This window comes from Cinclus cinclus, chromosome 1 (genome assembly GCF_963662255.1).
Source record: "Cinclus cinclus chromosome 1, bCinCin1.1, whole genome shotgun sequence".
NCBI lineage: Eukaryota > Metazoa > Chordata > Aves > Passeriformes > Cinclidae > Cinclus > Cinclus cinclus.
In genome coordinates, this window is record NC_085046.1 from 47,130,810 (window position 1) to 47,154,276 (window position 23,467).

The window sequence follows — 23,467 nt, forward strand, 5'->3', positions numbered from 1 at the left end:
GGAAAGGGAAAGGAAAGGGAAAGGAAAGGGAAAGGAAAGGGAAAGGAAAGGGAAAGGAAAGGGAAAGGAAAGGGAAAGGAAAGGGAAAGGAAAGGGAAAGGAAAGGGAAAGGAAAGGGAAAGGAAAGGGAAAGGAAAGGGAAAGGAAAGGGAAAGGAAAGGGAAAGGAAAGGGAAAGGAAAAGGGAAAGGAAAGGGAAAGGAAAGGGAAAGGAAAGGAGGAAAGAAGGAAAGAAAGAAAGAAGGCAAGGCAAGGCAAGGCAAGGCAAGGCAGCAAGGCAAGGCAAGGCAAGGCAAAAGAAAAGAGCAGCAGGATCTTCTGGGGAAGGGGAGAAGAAATCATAACCATCCTCTTTCAGTGCTGACCTGTTATGTCTGTTCACTGCACTTTGGAAACTTTTGGAAAACAACCAATTAGGTTGATCTTTAAGTATAAAGATGAATTAAAGAGTATTTTTCTGTTGTCCAAATCTTACACAGAACTGTTTGCCGTCAGCTGAACCCAAACAGTTGTACTGTGCCACTGGTATGCCATAATTATCTTCAATTGCTCTAACCAAAAGCTAAACATTTTCAGAGCCTTTCCTCTCTAGTGATTAATTGTGAAGCAAAATAACAAACTTAATTCAGGAAAATATCTATACAGATTTAAAAAAAAAAAACCCACCCCACTTGATCCATCTCATCAGCCTTGATATGAAGTAAGGAACTAAACAGAAGATCATCATAACAAATATCTCAATAGAAAGCAAACAGAAGAATTAAGCTGTTTGTGCTGAGGCAAGAAAGTATAACAGATGGACAGGACATAATTCTTTCCTTTAGAAAATTTACTATAGACCAAAATTCTACAAAAAGGGTCCCAAGAGAACTAAAAGAAGGATAATCATTGCCACTGTTCTTGAAATCAGCCTGAATGAAGGAGGACTGAAAGTTATTTAGTATATGGATACTCAAGTTTTACTTCTGTTCATTTGAAAAACATACTAGTGCTCTCTAAGATTTTACTGAAGTCCACAGGGAGTGTTACCAGCATCCATCAAGTAGGCAGGAGCATGGCCACTCAGATGCCACGTGCTGTCCTTAGTTTTGGAATTTCTTCAGGGTGTGCAGATACCCCAAAACAGTAAGAAATGTGTGGAAATTTCAGTAAGAAAAACAGTAAGAAATTGTGGCAGGAAATACCATGTCTTATAAGTGGCAGAGTAAAGGGAAAGCTGGGCATGGTTTGATACAGGTCAAACCTATAATCTACCATTTATGTAGCACTATTAATAAATGTATTATCAGGAGTGATGCAAAATGGAAAATTAAACAGCTCTCTTAATTAAGCTCTCCTAATGCATTTTTCCAGTTCCCATTCTTCATGCTACTTTTCATTCTCAGCTACTTAAGAAGCACCAGGTTTTCAGTGAATCAGAAACCTTCATTATTAAGAATGTTTTCTTACAACTCACTGAAATTCAATTAATCAGTGAAAACAGACGAATATGAAAAACATAAAACTCAGAAAATTCCCAACCATACAAATGGCTCATTTCTTCTCTTGTTATTTGTATACACTCCCACACAGGGAGCCTGTAAAGGCATGGTGGAATTTCACATGAATATAAAATTACAGGTTGTGTTCAGCAAAAAGAAAGGTCACAAACAAAATTTTTGAAAAGAACAAGCACCAGGGACTCCACATAGGTTCCCAGTATTGGGAAGATGGGGGTTAGAAAGATGTCCCATCTTCAAACACAGCACAGAGTTGAATAATTGCAACAAAGGAAGGTGGGGCAGCTCTTCCTGAAATACAGAATTAAAGTCTCCCAAAACTAATGGAGTAGACTCAGTGTCTGCTCCCCTCCACTTCAAGAAATAAGAATAAAAGGGAAATGTGGGAGATAGGAAAGAAGGGAAAAAAACCACCAGAAGTCTTCTGATGCATCAGATGTAAAAAAATAAACACAATAAAATTGTGATAATAAAAATGTGTTGCATTCAATATACAGACGAATGAAATGTCCTTGTATTTAAAAGATAACAAAAAAGGTCACCATTGTCACCACTGTGTGCTCAGTGCTTGCGCACAAACCCCTCAGCACCAGCAGTCAGCCCTTAATTTCTGAGAGTTGTTCAGATGGAGGGTTAAGAACAATCACATTCTGCCTCCAGCAGCAAAACCAGTTTGAACACCCTCCTTCCCCAGGCAAACACAGGATCTACAAATTATTTTAGAGGTAGCCATGGTCTACAAGGCCAAGGGCCATGAGCAGAGATGAGGGACCAGTCATAACTCTCCAAGGTGCAGCATCAGCAACTCAAATGTCTGTCCCTGCATTGCATGTAACTAATAGCGGCTTTCAGCATGTGGCAGTACAGCAGTACTGCTCAACTCAGCAGGAAAACAAGCCATTACAGGGCAACCAGCCAACTCTGCCACATGCTTTTTAGAAACAGGCAAAGAGTGCAGGGGGGAAAAAGCCAACAACAAAGAAAGTAAAATCCAAGTAAATATATCCAGTAAAATCTCAACATTATAGTTGCTACTCACTCAAGACAAGCCCAGAGATCAGGAAAGATCTGACCTGAGCCACCCAGAAGAGCTATTTAAATCCCTGACCTTCCTCCTGGATTCCTGGATTCCTGGTTTTTCTGATACCAGCAGAGGAACACAGCTAACAATTATCTGAGCTGTGGTTTTCAGCCAGGGAACACACATGGCACACCAAGTTATACAGCCATTCTCTACTCTTCATACAGCATTTTCTTTTCTAAACCTGAGCTCCCCCCAGGGTATAGTGTTCCTGAGTCATTGCTCCTGATATACACAAGCATCTAATTCAGGCACAGCCTGGATAGACTGAAGCTAAGGTGACTTTTTTATTATCTTGCAGCATCTAGCATGATAAGATCCTGACTCAGAAGTCAGGCTTTTAGACGTTTGACCTATCAGAGAAATGCTCCTTCATAAGCAAAGCCTTTTTAAAAAAACCACACACAGATTCACATAATTAAAAATCAAACACTTTGAGATCAGAACACTGGACAGATTTCAGCTCAAGCAGGCACTATGCATGCTTGGTTTTCTTGTCCACATGCACTCTTCTTTTATTTCTCTCACTTTTAGAAAAAAAGGCTTAAAGACATAATTAATAATTTCCACTGCAGTTTCAAGGGCATAGATACCATGACCCCAGAGGCAGCAGACAAAAACTGAATCTGCTGTGATAAGCCCTATCTCTAGTAAGAACCCTGGCTGAATCAAAATTTGTTAAAAGACCTCTCTTACTGCCTGAAGAAGTTATTGCTACTTCTGGAGGGGCATTTTTCCATATAATACAGCCAAAACATAAGTAAACTAAGAGACATAACTGCTTGGGTGTTGTTTTTATTTATGCATGGTATAACTGGGAAATACAAGCCCAGCTACAAAAGATAAAGAGTTCTGTACATGACAGCCAAAGCACAGATGGACTGTTTGCCACCAAAAACTACAATTGTAAGCCATGTAATATTTGGCACATTTTCACTTCAAAGCTTCTTGCTACTGTATACAATAATTCTCTAATTGTATAACTTTCTGGTGACTTTAAATATAGTGATATTTTAAAGAGGCATCTCTACCTGGAAGGCAGTCTCTACAGAAACATGACCTATAGATAATTTTATCTGCATATATACAGACATACAATTCACTTTTAAGAGCTGTGAAAAATATTTCTTACGAGAAGCTGTCACTGTCACAAAAAAAGCTCTGCTCATGTCCATTAGTAAAAGTCAGACTAAAGATATGTGGATTTTAACAATTAAGTGTTGTAGCTTCCTTGAAGTGCATGTATTTCCTGATTCAATTTTCATGTTTTAATTCAGACAGCAACAACATCCTACTGAACACAAATGAGGGAAAGTATGTGAAGGGGTGATGACCTATATAAGCTTCTTTTCACAGCCACCATTCAACAACCAGCTTTGAACAGTGAACAATATCTAATGAAAATCATAGACATTTGAGTAATTCTAGTGGCATTTAGAGCTCTTCTCTCTTATATATGTGACTCAGAGTCAAACACTGCTTATTTCCAATAGGGAATAAACAACCTCAAAATCCTCTCTACAGTACAATGCAAAATGTCCCAACCACCATAATTTTCCATTCTTATTGCAAGTTAAAAGCAGCCAAAAACCATCAGACTCTCTTTTATGTGGAACAGAAAACATTTTTCTTCTCCAAAGCTACAGAATTCTATACACCAAAGGTTGAGATTAAGCCTGAAATATCCCTCCAATTGCATTAGGACAAAGACCTTCAAAAAGCTGAAGTATTCACTCAAACTCCACTTCTTGGAAATACTCACTGCACAGAGTTTAAATGCCAACAAAATTAAAGAAAATTCAATTGTGTCTGCTTTACTAGTAAACATTGTGTCACCATTGAAGGCAATTAGCAGAACAATCTCACTATTTAATTTGGTGGAGGCAAACCACAGAAGTCAGTAATTGCTTCAACAGGTTTCCTTGTAGTGACTTTTGAAGTGTCTGTCAACTGAATCTTGAAAAGAAAGGAGAGGAAAAAAACACAAGCAAAAAAAAAGGAAGATAAAAAATAAAATAAAAAAAAACTAAAAAAAAAATAAAAAAAACTAAAAAAAAAAAAAGGGGACATATTGAGATGGCTGTCCAGGGTGTCAAGCAGTTAAATGAAAAACTGAAACTAGTCTGTTAAAAAACAAGCAAAATGAACAAACAAAAATAAAATAAAACGAAAGAGCCTAGAAAAAAAAATCAAAAAACAACTCAGCACTATGAGCAACTACTCTGGCTGGCTTGCTAAATTTAGTCTTTCCAAATGCTTACCTTTGCCTAAGTTTCCTCAATTTCTTGGGTGTGGGTATGAATTACAGCAAGAGAAAACTTAGTTAATTTCTCAGTCATATTAGCAAATTCTAAAGAACTGTAAAATGCAAAACAAAACAGAATGAAGACATGCTTCCGCTTAAGAGCAAGCCAAACTAAACTGGTAAGGTGAGCAAGAGGCATCTATATCTATGCAGTTAAACTCAGGTGTTTTTAGCTCAGAATCCACTGAGAGGAGGGAATTTGCATGTAGCTCAGAATCCACTGAGAGGAGGGAATTTGCATGTGGACTGCAGCAGGTTCTAAACAGTATCCTTCTGCCATTGCTTAGGAATCGTACATCTGCAGTACTACACGTACGCTCTTCCAAATAACCTTTATTTTTGTAATTTCAGCAATTTTATCAGTAATATTTGGAATGAATATTCTACTTGGTCCCATTCAGATGAGCAAATCCCATATATTTATACTAGACATTCAATTTTTATTACAGCTACAGCTTTTTCATTACTCTGTGCTGAAATCATTGTATCACTTGGTGAATCACCTATTACCAAACTATACGGGGACAAGAAAAAGTAATCCAACAGAACTTACAAACTGGGTAAGGACAAAACAGCAGGCAGGAGCAAGTAGCAAATATTACACAGTCATCGAAACTTATTTCTACCTGATCAGCCAAAAAGGAAAGTGACATGCACTGTTAGCAGAATACTAAACACACAAGAATACCAAAGTTGAAGGTCTCAGTGCTCAAGTCTCAAACTCAACTGACATGAAGAACTTTGCACATTCAGACTTTTATAAGCTTTTCCTAACAGAAGAAATCAGTTTAAAAGTCATTAAATCCAGTCTTCCAATACCTATCCTTTCAGTGGCATTGCATTATGAAAAGTATATTTTCATATATTTTAATTTCAATTAAGCGATTGTGGCAAATATTTGTATAGGCTATGTAAGAATTGTATTGAACAATATACCCACCTTCTCAGTGATGTAGAAATTAGAACTATCAGCATGCTGCAGTGCAAATTGGTCATGATTTGCAAGAGACCACCTTAGAAATATGAAAATAAATTAATTACAAAATGAAATCTTAATAATTCAAAAAGTACCATTTGCATAAATTTAGGATGACCAAACAAGCGTCTGTAATTCTCATGTATTTTTCATATTTCTCATAGTTTTCCATAGTTTTCAATTATGAGTTTCAAAGCTTAAGTTAAAACCATGTTTACAAAGGGAAAACCTCAGTATGAATACATTCTAGCGATCTTTTTTTACAGTTAGCATGATCACTAAGTCACTAAAATTGACCAAAAAAAATACAGTACCAGAAATTTATGCTAGCTTATACAATACACAATGGATATAGAAGTTGATATATTACATTAGGCATAAAATATCACCTTTTTAGCTCAGCAGCAATTTTATTAATATAGCTAGTTTTTCCTGTGCAGCAGCATTTACTTAAAACAGCTTTGTTAATTAATCCATTAAACTTAAATCAAGGTATTTGTCTTAGCCAATTATTAGTCTAAACTGCAGTGTTTGCAATTTACATTTCATTTTCATATGAACAGTCACATCAACTGGACCAGCTTACAGCACTGACTGGAATCAGTGCTTAAAATTCAGAGCCAGAGGCAGTGCTTTAGTCCCTTAACACATGAACAGCAGGGACCACAAGCCAAAGTGAGCTGGCAAAATGCATCTCTGTGCAGAAAGGAAGGAAACAGTCAAAATAAGAGCCACCCACATGATGGAGCTGCTTTGTTAGGAGCCTCATCTTGCAAGCAATTGATTCAAAATGCACTACAAATTCAAAATTTCAAGTTAACACAAAAAGATTTAAGAAACTAACAACTAGTCATACAAGATATCCAGATTTTCTATGGAAAAAATTATCTCATAGTTGGTTTAATACTTCAAAAAGCACTGTATCTAGTATGTACTATACGGCAGAACTTACCCATCACAGACTTCTTTTATTATCGAGGACAGTGGCTTTCTCTGGTAAATGAAAAAAAAGAAATAAAAAGCAAAATCACCAAATTAGAATACGTCTGAGCTCTTAGAATATGATTCCAAAGCCAATAAATGCAAAGAACAAAACTAGTAGCATTTCATTCTTTATTTAACATCAATTGTGAAAGGATCCCCAGATTTTCTGCTGTTTTGGTCTCATAAAGGTATAAAGATAGCAGTTCTAGATACATGCATTATGACATTATCCATTATTTTTGCCAATCTTAGCCCATATGACATAAACTCAGTTTTTCAACTGAGAAATCAAAACTGTATCTCATTACACAACAGAAAAAGAAGATTTAGATATAACATGAGCATTTTCCAGGAAAGACATCTGAAACCAGAAGACATTCAATAATTTTAAACCTTCTTTTGTTCCTTTCAGAGATGGTCATATGATGACAGTAATCCTCTCTCTTAAGCGCACACATGCAGGTCCCCCTCTGATAAAACACCACCTGGAAGACGTTAAAATCCCAGATGTATCAGTTCTGCTTTATTCTCTACATCTGTGAGAACAGGAGCATTTGGACTGACACGAAAAAGCTCTCTTGCTTTGGGTCCCAAAACAGAAAAGAAGAAAACAGTCTAGCCTGTTGATGTTGCAATGCTTTGAACATTGTTGTAAATACAGATTACACACACAAGGGTTTTAAGATGTCTGGCAAAGAGAAAATGCACTTTTATGTCCCAAACCATAGATAAAATTGCAATGCAGAAAGAAACACACCGGATTTCACTGACTACTGAGCCTTTTTCCCCAAATACTGGATGACCACATGTTGGGGGTTGGTCCTTTCCCTTTTCCCTCTGTGGAATTTTCCCCATTGTCATGCTAAGATACCTGTTGACTGGGTCCTGGTGACAAGGGGGAGGGGAGAGAAGAGGGAAACCCCACAAGATTCACACATCCAGAAGAGGAAGCGGAAGGCTCGGCCTCGTCCCATTCCCCCCCCCCCCCCGCGGACTTTGGACGTGAAAGACAATCGCCACCTCTGTCCCATCCCTGCCATCCCAGCGCCGGGAGCCATCCTCACTGCTGTTTTTCTCACCTTATCCTGCCACCATCCAGCACTCTGCTGAGCACTGTGACCGACACTATGAGCGGGGGGCTCTCTCCATCTCTCTCTCCCTCTGGGACAGCGCTGCCATCACCCCCAGCCCTCCTGCAGCTCTGTGGGACCTGCCTGCCCCCAGCACTGGGAACTGCAGCTCAGGGAAAAGGTGCCTGCAGCCAGAAAGGACTGGGACTGAGTTACTGTTCTGTTTGTGGGTAATTTCATAGCTGTTGTTCTTGTTTGTCGTGTTAGATATACTAGTAAAGAACTGTTATTCCTACCTCCATATCTTTGCCTGAGAGCTCCCTTAATTTCAGAGTCATAATAATCTGTAGGAAGTAAGGATCATTTCCTTAGCAAACACCTGTCTTTCAAACCAGGACACCACACAATGCCACAGATATCTATTGCTTCACAAAAACCTTCTCAAATCACCTAAACATTGTAGGATCCCCCTCTTTAGTTACTTCTAATAATGACAATTCACTGAATTACTAAAAAGCAAAAAAAAAATAAACAAATACACAAAATTCACAAATAAACCCACCCACAATTCAGCATTATTGTCAAAAGTAAGCTTTTTACCTTTAATTTTTGTAGAAAATTATTAGTGGAAAAATTAACTCAGTATCAGGGCATGTTATGTGAAGGAAGAAATATTTTTCTCTTGAATTTGTTTTCTGTGTTTTACCACTGCATAGACAGAAAGCCAGAGACAGGACTCCTCGGCCATGTCAGGATCAGGGAAGGATTTATTATTTCAACAGTCCAGTCAACTAAGCCTGTTTATAAACAGGCAGAAGCACAACACTAGACCATTTTAATCAGACATGAATGAAAGCACCTGCTAAAAGAATTCTGTTCCTGCTTACCATATTGTCTCAGTCCTTGTTTTACTTCCTTCCTCTTTCACTGACATTTCTATTTTCACATGACCACCCAAGATGATCCACACCAGGGAAGTCAAAACTAAAAAAAACTAAACTAAAAGCTGGCCCAGGTGAAGGGTGGGGGAAAAATATTTTCACCAGGACCAATTTCCTCATCTGCATGACTATGTACCTCAATGAGTAGCAAACACCATATGGAAATAAAAACAGAAGTGGGAAACTGCTCCATTCTGCAGCAGGAACATGTCCCATCTCCATGGCATCTTCTCTATTGCACTGGGTCAGTTGTTTGTATAGCTGCAGCCAGGTTGTAAAGCAGATCAGGCAGGTCATGCCAGATAGAAAAAGTGGATTTTTTTCCCCCAGGTTTTTTTCATTGATCAGTTCCTCAGTCTGGATTACTGTGTCACTTACGTACAACTACTTTGACCTGCTTTCCTCCTCTCTGAGGGTTTTTTCAGCTTCTGCAACCCTGTGAGAGCAATCCTGGCTTCCATCTGCTTTCTTTTCACTACCTTTTAAGTAAAACAAAACAAAACAAAAAATGGGAGGTTGGAGGGACAGAGGGAGGAGTACAGCTTTGTCTGGAGCTGGAAAACTTCAGTTTGCCTTTCAGGATACATGTGCCAGCCTGTAGGCAAACAGCTGCCAAGCAGAGTGCACAGCTCTGCATGCTTCATGCTCAACCCTCAGGATGCTACTGTAGGTTCTGTTCTGATATTTCCATATTATGTCAAAATTTTATCTGGGTTATTAATTCCTTTTACAAAGTAAACAGAAACCAGCTAGCAAATTCAATATAATGGAGGACAAAAAGAGTAACTGCTTTTTCTTCCCATTATTTCCCATAGGACCAATAGTTTCCCATTAGAAACTACAACAAAAAGACAATTTCACAACCTAAACTAGCAATAATATAAATATTGTGAAGGCTGGATTAAATTACATTTCAAATAATTATTTTGGTATTTCTAAGTTCTCTACACCATCAACTTTTTACATCCTTTGTCAATTCCACCCACCTCCTACCCCCTTTGCCTACTTTACACCACCTTTTCATTATTATATGACAAAATCTGAAACTAAAAATTCAGACAAAACCAACATAACTCCCTGCAACAAATCAATTAGAATCTGTAAAGAACAGCTAAAAGAAATAGCAAAGGCATCCTCAAAAATTACTTATACAGCCAGCCTCTCATGGTACAGCTTGGTCCTCCTGTGGCACTACTGCTACAGCACTGATGTGAGTAAACACAACTCATGATGCAAGAAGCAACAAGATGAAAAAAAAAAAAGTGTAAGTCTTCTGGGACATAGGGTTTGCAATTAGCAATTTACTAACACTTTACAAATTGATAAATGTAAAATAAATACCACCGCAGCAATACTAATAAGCTGCTGCTCCTAATAATGCCTTGGGCTGCATGCACCCTACGTATAAGTCTCCAGAAAAGAATTATTTCCCCTTCTGTAGCTGGGAGATAAACTGCCGCTAGCATGTTGTTCACAAAAGGGGTGTCACTGCAAGCAGGTGAGGGCTGCCATGACTCCCTCTGTGCACTCTCTCAGGCACAGGCTGATTGGCAAGAGTGTGCTGCAGGGAGTCTTTGGCAGACAGGGCACAGAGCTGGCAGCAGTAGCATCAGCCCTGCCATCCTGATGCACAGCCAGGCCCCCTTGCCAGCAGAACCCTCCCTTGCTCTGGGAGTGACACATTCAAAGTCACTCTTCTTTTGCCCCAGGTCTAAATATCTGCCAAATGTCAAAGAGCATAGATTTGAATGTTTAATTTGTTACCTTAATCTTAATAAAGTTATGTTAATGGAAATTTACTTACCTTTGCTGCATTTACAGTTCCAGAAAGTCAAATTTACCTTATTAGTCAATGTATTTCAAAGAATTTTTTACAATCAGTCAAAAAATATTTTGAAGATTTTCTCTCATAGAAATGAGTATTTTGTACCAGTGGGATTTTTTGTTTGGTTGGGTTGTTGTTGTTTGGTTTTGTTTGTTTGGTTGGTAGGTTGGTTTTGGGTTTTTTGGTTTTTTTTTTTTTTGGTTGTTGGGTGTTTTGGGGTTTTTTGGTATCTATGTCTTCTCCTAGACTTGTAAAAATGAAGTGAGCTTTTACGCATCTGAGATGCTCATTTAAACCTCTAAGAGTAGGCTGTTGCTTTAATTTACAAAGTAACAGAGATCAAAGTAAACTTGGTGCTCCCTACAGGAGGTAACACCTTCAGCTAATTTACCACAGTATCTACACTGAACACATTGGTTAGAATAAACGTATTTTCCTAGGGTAGGTATTAAATTGACAGCTGAAATTATGTGACACTGGGGCATTACAGCTTCGTGACTTCCTGATCTGCACATAAGGGGAGAATCCTGACAATGACACAGAGCATAGGCAGCACTACAGCCAATGTGAATTTACACACCTGGTAAAGCTCTATCTGCATTGAGTGTTTAATACAGGTGTCCAAGATTCAGGTGGCACCCTAATGAAATCCACCATGCAGGTCACCAATTTTGAGGTCACCTGCATGTATCTCAGGTACCCATCCTTGTGCAATATTTGGTAGAACTTCCAAAGTAACTTGCAGAACACATACTGAGATTTCCCACTCCAATTTCCTCACCACTTTCATCCTTTAAAGCCTACCCCTACGGAGAACTCACAGGGAACCTGTCACCAGGAAGAACTAAGCACAAGCACGCAAGACTGTAAGCTGGTTTAGTGCAGACTACTGTTCTGTTCCAGAGAAATCATGGGATGAGCAGAAGCAAACAAAGAATATCCAGTATAATAATGTTGACCAAGCTCTAGGTCCTGTTCAAACCACCAGTAGTACTCCAATTTGGGTTTAAAGCACTTCCAAATCAAACAGCAAGCGTGCATGTGTGTGTGTGTGTGTGTGTGTGCATGTGTGAACTGTAAAGAAAAGCCTAAATCCAGGTGGAAACCAGTGTTACTGTGCAGTTCTCATATACTTTGAGCAATACCAGGAAATTGTAGACAGGTTTCTTTTAGCCCAAATCGGAATATTTTTCCTTTCCACATGACTAACTGAGATCCATTGCTTTCTTTGTTTTTGCTAGGTTGGTTTGTTAAGTTCTGTTTGATGGGGCTTTTTTGTTGGACAATGATTGGGATATCTCTCTCCCTGTCTGACACCTTTTAACTGGAGAAGTAACAAGAAAACCCTTAACTTAGCTGTCTTTAATCCTATCACAGAAAAAAAAAATAGCAGATGCAGCACATCTGTCAGGGCAAAACAGCATTAAGGAAAAAAGTTCTGTTGCTGACCTGTGCATCTGTCAAAAAACAAAACTTCAAGTCAGTAAATACAACATTCTATCTTATAATTAATACTATCATGAATGTTAATAAATCTTCCAGTGCAAGAGTTGCTTTAAAGGCTATTTAAAAAAAAAAAACACAGGAAAAAACATCTTTTCACAATCAGTGGAGGCTTTATCTGTTACTGTCATGCACCAGGGTCCACAGTGGATTGGTGGCAAGCACCAGATGCAAGGACACCTGGATCCATGACTTGCACTTCAACACTGGTTTCCTGCGGTGTAAGAGACAAGATCGTCTGAAAGGGGGAGATGATGGAGTGCTTCGGACTTCAGCCTTCTCTGAACTACTCTGGGAATAAACACTCCCTATTGACTACAATGCATTACTGGTGAGATCAGACTTGTTAACTTATTATCAGGCATCTGTAAAAGATGAAAGAGAGCATTTCTCCAACCCAGGGAAGCAGCACAGAGAGTGAATAGTGAAGAGTCCCTGAAGAACAGGGACACCAAAGTGCTACAGTAAAAGAGACCATAAAACTCAGCCAAGACCAGGTCGATACCACACAGTTGTGCTGGTGCAGCAACACAACCCACGGCTAAAAACATTTGCACCTCATAGCTGAAAGGTAAAACTCTCAATAAGTGCAGCCACTGATGGGAGAGAGCTTTTATCAGCTCAGTTCACAGCTCTTAAGGTGGTAGTTTTAACATGTCAGTAGCAAGACCTTGGTATAAATTTAGCAATAGGAACTTCACAGAGTGCATAATACTGAAAGGGAAACCTGAGTATTTGTGTCCTCTCCCCCTTCACTCTCAGCTACAGCTTCCTCTGTTACTCCCTTCCCACCCCCAAGTCTGCATTTCACCTGATCTAAGCCTTGACCCACAGATCATATGTTTAGGATGTTACAGTGACTGTACAAGAAGGCAGCAACATATAATATTGATAACAAAAAACCTTAATGGAAAAAAGAAAACCATAAACAGAATTTTACAGATACTTCTTACTCCTTATCTAGTGTCCTAACAAGCCATAACACTCTGTTTTCTCAAGTAGGAGCACTGAAGACTCCCAATCAAGAATACTGAAAACTTAAAAAACACCTAGGGAACCACAGTTGTGGATTTCAGCATGTTTGCATGCAGCATTCTTGCCACATATATTTAAAATACAGCTAAAACACACTTTTAAATACAAGGCAGGGCTTTAAGATGTTGCTCTTCACACAACCTATTAGGAGAGCGTGCCTTTGAAGATTGAATGAAGAAACCCCAAACCCAGCTCATGACTGACACCTTGCTGACCTAAAAGGGCAGAAGTTTCTCTGTGAAGGCAAAAGAATTCATACTGTGGGATTTTTGGTACTATTCCCTTTTGTATTACAAACTATAAGTTTATAACTAGAATATAATTGAGTCATAAAGTGCACCTCGATACTCCAGCTGGCCAGAATGTGAATTAATTCAATATCCATAACTTCAAGAATCTTGTTGTTACACGTTTCCCTTAAATAAGAACAGAATTAACTTAACTTAAGAGATGGGACTCCTGCTGATAGTTAAAAAATTTTATGGATGCAACAATCTTAAAGTCATGTTTAGCCTTCATCTTGAAAATGCCATCAGGTGCAGGCAGCAAAATTCAGGCTTCAACAGGGAGGTTCCGGAAAGAATCATGGAGCTAGTAAAATCAGACATGAAAAGGTCAAACAAACCCCAAATCAACCAAAGAAAAAACCCCACAAACCCACAAAAATCAAGAGGAGAATTAAAAAAGTGCCTTATCTCTTTCTTGAAATATATTCTGAACATCCTTTATGCTGGAGGTAAGGAGCACTGGAATATTAGTTCTGCAGACCTCAAGTGTATACTGGCTCTACCTGCACTTCTATTTAACAAAAAAACAACCAGTCAACCAACCAACAGAACCCTGTCTACTGCATTGAACTAATGGTTCTTAACTTAGAAGATAGCACCAAGTAGAAAGCATAAATAGCATCCATTAGACTGCAATTCACAACACATTTCTATTTATTCTTCCCCTCCCTTTCTTTTACAATGTCTAAACCTTCACTCATCTATAACCTCTTCCATCCGCTAGGTCTTGCTGCTGCCTGTATTAAACAGAATCAGCAAGACAGAGTTTTTTATGTATTTTTCAGTGATGAGGTCCCAGCCACACACACACCACAGGACACAAGTTTGCAGCTTAGAAAGACTCCAGCCAACCAGAGGGAATGTGGCTTTGGACAAGTCAGACTAATAAACTGTAACATGTGACAATAACATTGCCCATTTTATACATGCTGGCTGGCTGCCACCACATCAAAGAACTGAGGCACTAATGTTGACTACTCCAATGCCGCAGTCCAAGGCACTGGTATTTCCCTTTACTATAAACTTAGGATGTGCAATAACATTGGAAATCTTAGCAATGTTCATACCAAAAATCATCACAAGTTCCACCTACTGCAGTACCATTACACTTTCTGGGTAAGAAAATATAAATTTGCAGGTTTGTGGCAAGGAGGCATGAGCCTCTCTCTTCCTTCATTCCCTTAAGAACTAAACCCCTCAGTTTTGAGTCAGAGTCTGGAGTCAGAATGAAGCACAGAGAGTGACACTTCGCAGTATGGTGAGACAGTGAGACATCAGTATCCCTTTCTTGATCACTGCTTGAACAATGGTGCTGCTCACTAATATTACATACATTTAGACTCGTCATGCCAGGATTGTCTTGGTATACTGCTATTACTAGTGACAGTACTTGCAGAAACTATATCTATTCTTAGTCAGGGCAGAAAAGATGTGCCACTTTTCTTTTCTCTAATTAAGCATTTCACAATCCCTTTTGAACTTCATTTTTCCCCACCGTTTGAGAAACAATGCACTAAATCAATGAACAATCTCCAAGGGTCCAGATTAAGGTCTGAAACCAGACTTAGGTTTGAAAGCTCCTTTTAAAAAAACTAAAACCTTAGTGATGACATTTTAATAAGCAGTGAAGTACAATGACTTCTATGAAGAAGGCAAAACACCAGCCACAATTAAAAAGACACTGGCAGAAGAGAAGAGAGAACTTGAAAGAGACTTGAAAGATAAAGTTGCTGAGTAAATCTAAACTTTAGAGACAGCATTAATGTAAAGCAGCCCATGGCTCTACTCATTGCTGCATTTCTATTAACATGAAATTGTCATATGACAATGCTCCTGTAAATTTTGCTCACTGTATGAGATATGTGCTTTGAAAAGAAAACACAGCTTTCCTCCTCTACCTGCCTCTTCAACCTCCCCCCCCCCCCCCCCCCCCATTTCTTTTTGCTAATGTAAAGATTCCCATCTGCTAATTTAGGCCATGTTTAATGATCTCATAGGTAAAAGCAAACCTGGAGGAAGAGACTGTACGACCAAGTTTAATTAGAAACTATTCCTTTCTATAGGAAAGCCTTGTTTACATCCAAGGCTGAGGAAGTTCATCCCCAAGCTTAGAGAAATCTGATTTTATTACAACTTGTGTTACGACACATGAGTGGATTTGAATGGGATAAACCAAAATAGATGTTGTACCCAAATTCTATCTTATGCCTCTCATGGAAGCTGCTTCTCCTGCAGCAGGAACAGTGTAACTGTAAATCCACAAAGTATCAGGTAACCTAAAACCAGCTCTGACTTATCGAAAATAATTTTTGCTGGAAAAAAAAACCCCACTACAAAATTAAAGCATGCAGGCTTTCACTGAACATGAACATAATAAATAACACCCTCTTATGAAATAGCTATTTCTGGAACAAGCAAAGAGAAGACAGAATGGACTAGCCAGCATCCTGGTTCACCTGTACAGACCCTGTACAGTACTATTCTTAACATCTTCTAGAATAATCAGCCAGAAGACTGAAGAAAAAGATAACAGACAGTCAGCATCTACCATTCCGTTTTTCCCCCAGACGGCATTGCTAAAAAGTCCATAAAAAGATTCCAATGCAAATTCAGACACCAGTCCATTTCCATTCCTCCCCTTACATGACAGAGAGACTAAAGCATTAAAGATCAAGGCTTTACACAGTTCTTAAAGCCACAATCAAATCTTCATATTAAAAATTAATTTGGGGCAAAGTTTTAATTTTAATTTACAGATTTATGGGGGAGGGAAGAGTCTGGATGCTATTTTTCTAAGTTATAATTGAGGAAAATTATGAATCTGGGGGGAAACCCAAATAAACCCCAAGTATTCTGGAAGAGAATAACTGAATTCCATCAAATCAATCTCTCAAGAAGAACATTATTTAAAATCAGTTCTTATGTATACAGGCATCAGCCAGTTGCCAGGTTTACTGCAAATGAATTAGTTCCCACCTGGTAAGAGAGAGAGGGCAACAAATAAGAGACAGTTTTGCCCTCCTTGTTTAAAGCAACTTTCCAAGAAAAAAGCATGTGCAAATCCCTGAGATCAAAAAATACATGTCAGTGACTGAGCAGAAATTTTTCTTTACATTCATTGGAAGCAGGCACAGAGGTTAATTCCAAAAGGTACTTAATTATATATTAATTTTTCTGGCACAGATCTGTCTAACTGAGACTAATTTTGCATGATTAAATCTAAAACCACCATTGGTGAACCCAGGTTAACAAACCTATAGAAATGCAGTGGGAAGCCTCAACTTGAAAAGGCTCTGTGCCTCCTGAAGTCCAAGTTTTCAGAAGTCATGCATCTGAAGGGGAATGTAAAGTTTAATAACATTTGGTGGAAAAAATAGTCATGACCTCTCTTAAGGCCAACACTTGCGAGTACACCACTATCAACGGCTCTGGTTTCACCGCGACATATCTTCACTTTGAAAATATTTTACTCTCTCCATTGCTAAGCAAAACAGGCATATACACAGCAAGTAAATTAGCATAATGTGCAACTGAATATAAATAAGTATTCCAAGTATATGCAGTAAGCAACCTTAAAAAACCTTCCAGATTTTCCTCTGATTTCTTATATGGCATTTGTACTTCAGTTTTTGGAACAGCCTTGATACCCTAAAAGATAAAAAACTTGTATAAGACTACAGTGATGGGGTTTTGTTGTGTTTTTTTTAAAGTCATATTATATTGCTGTTCATTTAGATAGTGTTTCTCTCGAACGAGAGAGAAGAAACCAGCACGGCAAATTTTTTAGGATTTTCTGAATATGGGTCAAATGGTGACTGAATGAGCAGATCCCCCCTGGTACACAGGCACTCCTGCACAGTCTGGTCAGTGGGTAAGTAGTTTCTCTTTTCTGTCTTTCTTCTCCCTCTTCCCCTTTATCATCTCTGACAACTAGCCATCTGAGGGATGAATCATCTCCCCCACTACAGCTGTTCTACTGAATAGCTGCTTTAAAGGAAATGTATTGAGGAAAAGTTAACACTAAGTGAATCAAAGGCAGAGCTATTTGTATCACCCTATTTTCAAGGTTCCTTCTCACATTGCTCCCAACCCTGAAAAAGGTAAATATGAGTGTTTGTGTGCATGGGTAGAAGGATGTTCTTTCCGATCTTTCCATGTCAGAAAGGGGAGGGATGAAACTCTCAAACTTCATTCCCTCATTTCCATTTCTCTCTTCATCAGGCACAGGATGCTGTTAAGTCTTCTCCCCTTTGGCCTTACTTTCCCTCTTCTTCCTCCTCCTACCCATAAAGTGGCTTGAAGAAGCTTGCAGATAACTTGGCAGGCTGTGTCTGAGGAGTTTTTCCCAATATAATTCAGCTTTGGTCTTTCTTGTCTCCTTCAAATCTTACATTATAAAATTAAAATCAAGGAAAGTAAGATAATATTGCAGATAAGGTATGAGTGTTTTTTGAGAGTTACTTTAAGCTTTTTGTGAATTAAATCATAGCACTTTCATATTATTTTACTGCTGTTTGAAAGGAGACTTTGTAATATTTTTTCAGTTTTGTCCCCACTGTGCTTGGTTTATCATGACTAACATGCATCTTTCGCTGAACAGTCTGCAGTGTCTTCCATTTGTTATATAAGAAGAAAAAAGTAAAACATTCTTCACTCCAGAAGGCAAAAGATTTCTATACTTACTGAAAAATTTCAGCAAATGAAAGCAGAAAAGCTTGGCAGGTCAAAAAAAAAAACCCAATCTACAAAGTTTGATTTCATTTGGGAACTGTCTTTTCTTTTAAGGGGACTTTCAGAATGCTTAAAAATCATACTGCTGCAGTTCCAGCCACCATCTAGTACCACATTTCTTCAAATTTCACACAGGAATTTCCCAGGCATGTGTAACAAAAGGGTTAACTACAAGTGAAACTCATTGCACTGCATGGAGAAATTACTAACCCCTTTCAGTAATACATTTTCAGCGTGAATTCAAATGCTCTCCTCTCCAATAGACCTTTATAACATACTGAGTCCCCAGACACACCAGGGTCTAAAGCACATTATAAAATGCTTTTCTTCACTCTGAATGCTATTTACAAAAGTAATAATAATTCTAATCAGGCATCATACTGCAGGATTTCAAAATGTTAAGTATTAAAGAGGTTGCTTTTAATATTAATACATGGGCCATAAAATCAATCTCAGAGAAGTCCAGGATATAAAACATGGCCCTTGTATAACTTGTTTTTGTCTGTTTTCCCCCACCACAATTTCCTAAAAAAAATTTTAATTCATAATTTTAAATTTGTTAACTTCTGTACGCTGACTCCAATCCATCCATAGGGCCATTGCTTCAGAATTAACCAAACAAAACAACCCCTGAGATTCCTAAACAGAGCAAAGATCCTCTTGCTCACAATGTACCACTACTTAAGTTCTAAAATCTGCATTTTCTGCAGCCATTCAATATGATTTTACTCCAAATGCAAAGCACTGACTAGAAATTTGAAGACTTTCCACCCTACCACAATTTTACAGTTGAACAAACCAAGGCACGAAAGTGTTAAGTGGGTCACACAAATAATAAATGCCTTATTCAAGCAGCTGTTCAGAAAGGAAAAGCAAATTAAGAAACCAGCTAAAGACATCAAAAACCGTAGCAGTAAGAGAGGAAGAGGGTTACACCCCTTATAAAAAACACTTTCTACCCTGTATATATTAATAAAAAAATGCACATGCACTGAAGTAAACACAAATGCAGAGAAAAACACACAGAGAACTTATTCATAAGCAGGGCCAGCTGAGCACAGGTACACAGGCACTTACTTGATCTATTTCCATTAACTTGGGGAAGGCACCTGGCCATTCAATTGCCACCTTCACTATATCAGCAGGAGGGGGCATTGCGACACTTCTGTTCTTCGGAGCCAGTACAACTGGACACTAAATACTGCAGAGAGCCTCTCTTATTCACACCTGCAGGGGGAGAGAAAAAAAAAAAAAAGAAATAAAACATAATATTACAGCAGTTCAGGCAGAACTCCAGCACTGCCACTTCAGTCTTTTACATTTCCCCTGGCTGGGCAGGTGGATGAAAATGTATGTGTGTATGTTTGTGCAGGAGCAAAATATTGCCACATATTACAGGAGCAAACACAGGACACAGCACCACAACACACTGCGCAGCTCAACAGTCTGTTAGAAATATGGCTGAAGTACTGAAATTTACATTGAATAATAGGCATACATTAGTTTTAAATAGAAAAGCTATTTTTAAATATTAAATATGCTGGTGGGGGAAAAGCAACAAACTAGAGAAAAGGCCTGTTACAGTGTCACTCCTGGAGTCCCAGAGAATGTGACTGAATTGTTAATGCCGGCACTTCAGGAGAAGAGATTGCCCAGGAAGTTATGGCCAGAAAACACTGTTTCTTTTAACTATAGCAATGATCTTCTGGGCATTCACAAATAGATCACTGCACTATAGCAACCAGTATGTCATGAAGAAGGCAGAACACACAGCAGTTTCTACATACATACACACACTCACACACATCCTCACTTCATGGATCCAGAGATACCCACATAATAATACTTCTTTATGGTACATCTCAGACACGTGAATACACAAGGATGTAGTATACATCCACAGTGATGACATAATCAGCCACATAACATGTCATAATTCTGCAATAATATGAGTATCAACAGGATCTCATGTCAAATAATGTGAGCTGTGAATTTCAGGGAAAGAAGAAAGGGGAAGAACCAAATTGCAGAATTGAAGTTATGTCTCTTCTGACTCATCAAAATTTGTAATCTTACAACAACAGCAACGACTGTTTATCAGAGTGTGTATTGCCTCTCTGGGCTTGCAAACAAAGCTTCTGCACCCATCTCTCAGCTTGGTGGTGGCAGGACACCTCTAGTAGCAAAGCTCCACAGTTCACAGACACAGCAGCCCATGCACCTTTCTGTAGATGGGGAGGTTCCTGCTTGCGTTGTTCCTTTGCTAGCTTAACAAAGCATGACATATCCTGCATGCTCTGCTGAGACCCAGCAAAGCGCCATCATGTATCATAAAACAAGAGAAGCTGTAGAAATCTCCAGCAGTGCAGTCCCACTTCTTAGAAGAAAAAGAAGGAAGTGGTGAAAGCACAGAGATGTGTTTGCACATATATCCTTTCAAAGAGCTAAGGCAAGGGAAGAGCTGGCTGAGTATACCAGGCATCCAAAGACACAAAGAATTACAGGTTAATAAAGGCTTTGTCCATCTTCAGTTGCTGCTTCAACTAACATGGTCTAATGACTTTTCTGCAACTGCAGCAGAAGCTGGAGCTCAGGCCAGTCTGAACAAAATTGTGAAATCATCCCTTTATTGGGATAAGAGTACTTTTATAAGTGGGAGTCCATCCAGTCTCCTGGATGTCACCATCTTTCCTTTTTTCTTGTGCACCTGTGGTCTGCTCACTCCTCTGACTCTGAAAGCCCTGCTACATTCTACACAGTGCTCTCAACATATAATATAAAAGCAATTTATGAACTTAAACTCTCCAGCAGTTTATTTCCAACAATGGCAGTTCTGACACTGACAGGATCACACATCACCACAAAGCAAGGCGACAGGCAGTAAATAAGACCATGGAGGGTCTATAAATAAGAGTAGATTTCAGGAAGTGCCTTGAAAACCCAAACAGCATGATTAAGAAACACTGTGATATTGTCTACATTTGGTAGATGTTACAGGAACCAGGAATAAACACAATTAAAGCATGTAGCTGGCTTGCTGGTCATTGAGAAAACCAGACTTTTACTTTTGGCTGTCTTCTATCCTGTAGAGCTTCAGCAGATGCAAATTCACGCAGTTTCTCCCCAAAACATCAAATGCCCACCCTTTGCATCTCTAACAAGTGGTCCCCTTGCTGTGCTACACAGTGGCTCAAGCAACCAGGAATAAAAAAAGCATTTTTGGTCATCTGTTTTTTACCATGTTTGAGTCAAATAGCTACTCAGAGGTGATACAACATGGGATAGGGGAGAAGTGAGGTTTCTTGGCAGCAATGAGCTGTTAATCCACCTCAACAATCAATTGAAACTGAGACCTTGCCACCATCTGCTCCCACGGTGTTTTCCACCTCCTCAGCAGCACAGTTCCTGGTACTCTCAGCCTGCTGATGTTTTGGTAATTAAACGGCCCTGAAGTGGGGAATGACTCATCCAGTGCCTGACCAAAGGCTACTCCCTGCACTCCCTGGCTTGGCACCCCATCCCTGGCAGGAGGGATGCTGGAAGCTTCAGCCAGAGCCTGAGTTTGCTGGCCTCAACACAAAAAGAGCAGCAGCAGCAGCTCTTGCCAGACAAACTTGACTGAGGATAGCTTCAGTTGAGTTAGCCTATATTTTCAAGTTTTATTTTCCCCCATCATGTTTCTTCTACACTTTTAACAAAAAAAGAAATTCATTTGTAAACCACATATCTGAAGAGACAGAGGGGAGACCTATAAAAACCATAGACTCCACCTATTGCATGAGCAAACACAGTTTCTTTTGACTGAGAAGAAGCAACTTGCGGCCCAATACCTTCCTTCCAAAGCTCACAATAAATGATGGAGAAAAAACACTGATTCAGGACCACTGGCTGTAAGTACAAAAGTAAAGCAACATTACACAGCAATAAATTTGCAGAAAACTTCCATTTTCTCATGCATATGAGGGCATTAATCCTCATTTTACTGTATCAAGTTGTGGGCTATCTTGACTTACTCAGGAAGAAAGGTTTAAGAAAGAAGAGTCAAGGAAAGCTGATGGTAAGTTGATTAACTTAAATTCAGCTATGGAAAAGAAGCACATTTCAAAGCATGGTGCAAGAGTAGTCTGCCACAGCATTCAGCAGACAATTTCATTGTGATTAGCTTTAATGTAGGCTAGCACAAATCTCCTACATAATTATAATTATTACTATATGTATGCTTATGCAGTCATAAAACACAAAGCAAAGTGACACATCTTTAACTAATACAAATGGATGTAGTTCTACTTCTCCCAGCAAAAGATCATCTCAAAGATAACAATGTGGTCTGAATGCTGAAAAGCATATAAAATCATCACTTTGTTTCTGTTTCTCAGTGGACATCCTAGTCAAATGTGCTAACTTCCCTTTCCTAATATACATTCTTATGAATCCAGTGCAGCACACAAAAGATAATTTAGTTTCATTCTACCTACATGGCAATGTCAAAAAAAAAGTATTTTTGGGGGGGTTTTCTTTAGGCCAAAATTGATGTTTAGTTGTCACCCCAAGAGTCGGGCTGTAAAGAAAATTCTGCAACCCACAGTGCTGACAGTTCAAAATTACCTATTATTCATTACCCTTGGTATGCAGTGTGTTAGACACTGCCCAGCAAAATAAGGAAGGCACAAATCCTGGTTTGAAATGGTTCCAATTTAGTAAGCAATTTTCATTATGTGAATGAAAAACTAGAACTGTTTTCAGCTGCTTTTTGTAATGCCAGCAGCAGACAAACAGTGAAAAGGATAAGGATGTCGCTGAAGGCTCTAGTTATGGAGTTTTCTCAAGAACAATTCCTTTTACTCTCCCAGTGGGATCTGAGAAGCGCTGACATGTAAAAGCAACTTTCCAACTCTTTTTTACGACATTTATTTTCAAGGCAGAATCTTAAGGCAAGAAGGATACATCATGTGCAGGCATGAGTGTATAAAGGGGGTCAGATTAAAAGGAAGGCAAATTCCCATTGTTTTCCCTAATGCATGCAAGGAGATGTAACCTGGAGAATGTTTAAGCAATTTACATGCTCAACTGCCCATTATTTTATAATTTGAAGGGGGAAAAAAAACCACACCCAAAGTATGTCTACCACTTGAACATACTTTCTTCCATCAATATGATTTTGCAGAACTATGACAGATTATCCCATTAAAGTGTCCATTTTGCAATTTTTTTCTTACCACATATAGTACATT

General features: G+C 38.8%; 1 protein-coding gene across 4 annotated transcripts in view; it reads right to left on the minus strand.

Moving 5' to 3' along the window:
- Positions 1 to 23,467, minus strand: part of ELMO1 (engulfment and cell motility 1) — a 308,693-nt gene that overhangs the window by 238,542 nt on the left and 46,684 nt on the right. For 2 of the 4 annotated variants that reach the window (XM_062509803.1, XM_062509813.1), the window contains exons 3-5: positions 19,314 to 19,463; positions 6,813 to 6,853; positions 5,825 to 5,897 (exon numbers count right to left, since the gene is read on the minus strand). In XM_062509803.1, the coding sequence (XP_062365787.1) occupies positions 5,825 to 5,897; positions 6,813 to 6,853; positions 19,314 to 19,391 (192 nt within the window). In that variant the 5' untranslated portion in view covers positions 19,392 to 19,463. Of the gene's footprint in view, positions 1 to 5,824; positions 5,898 to 6,812; positions 6,854 to 19,313; positions 19,650 to 23,467 lie in introns of those variants that run through there. The other 2 variants (XM_062509822.1, XM_062509795.1) reach the window with 1 other exon arrangement.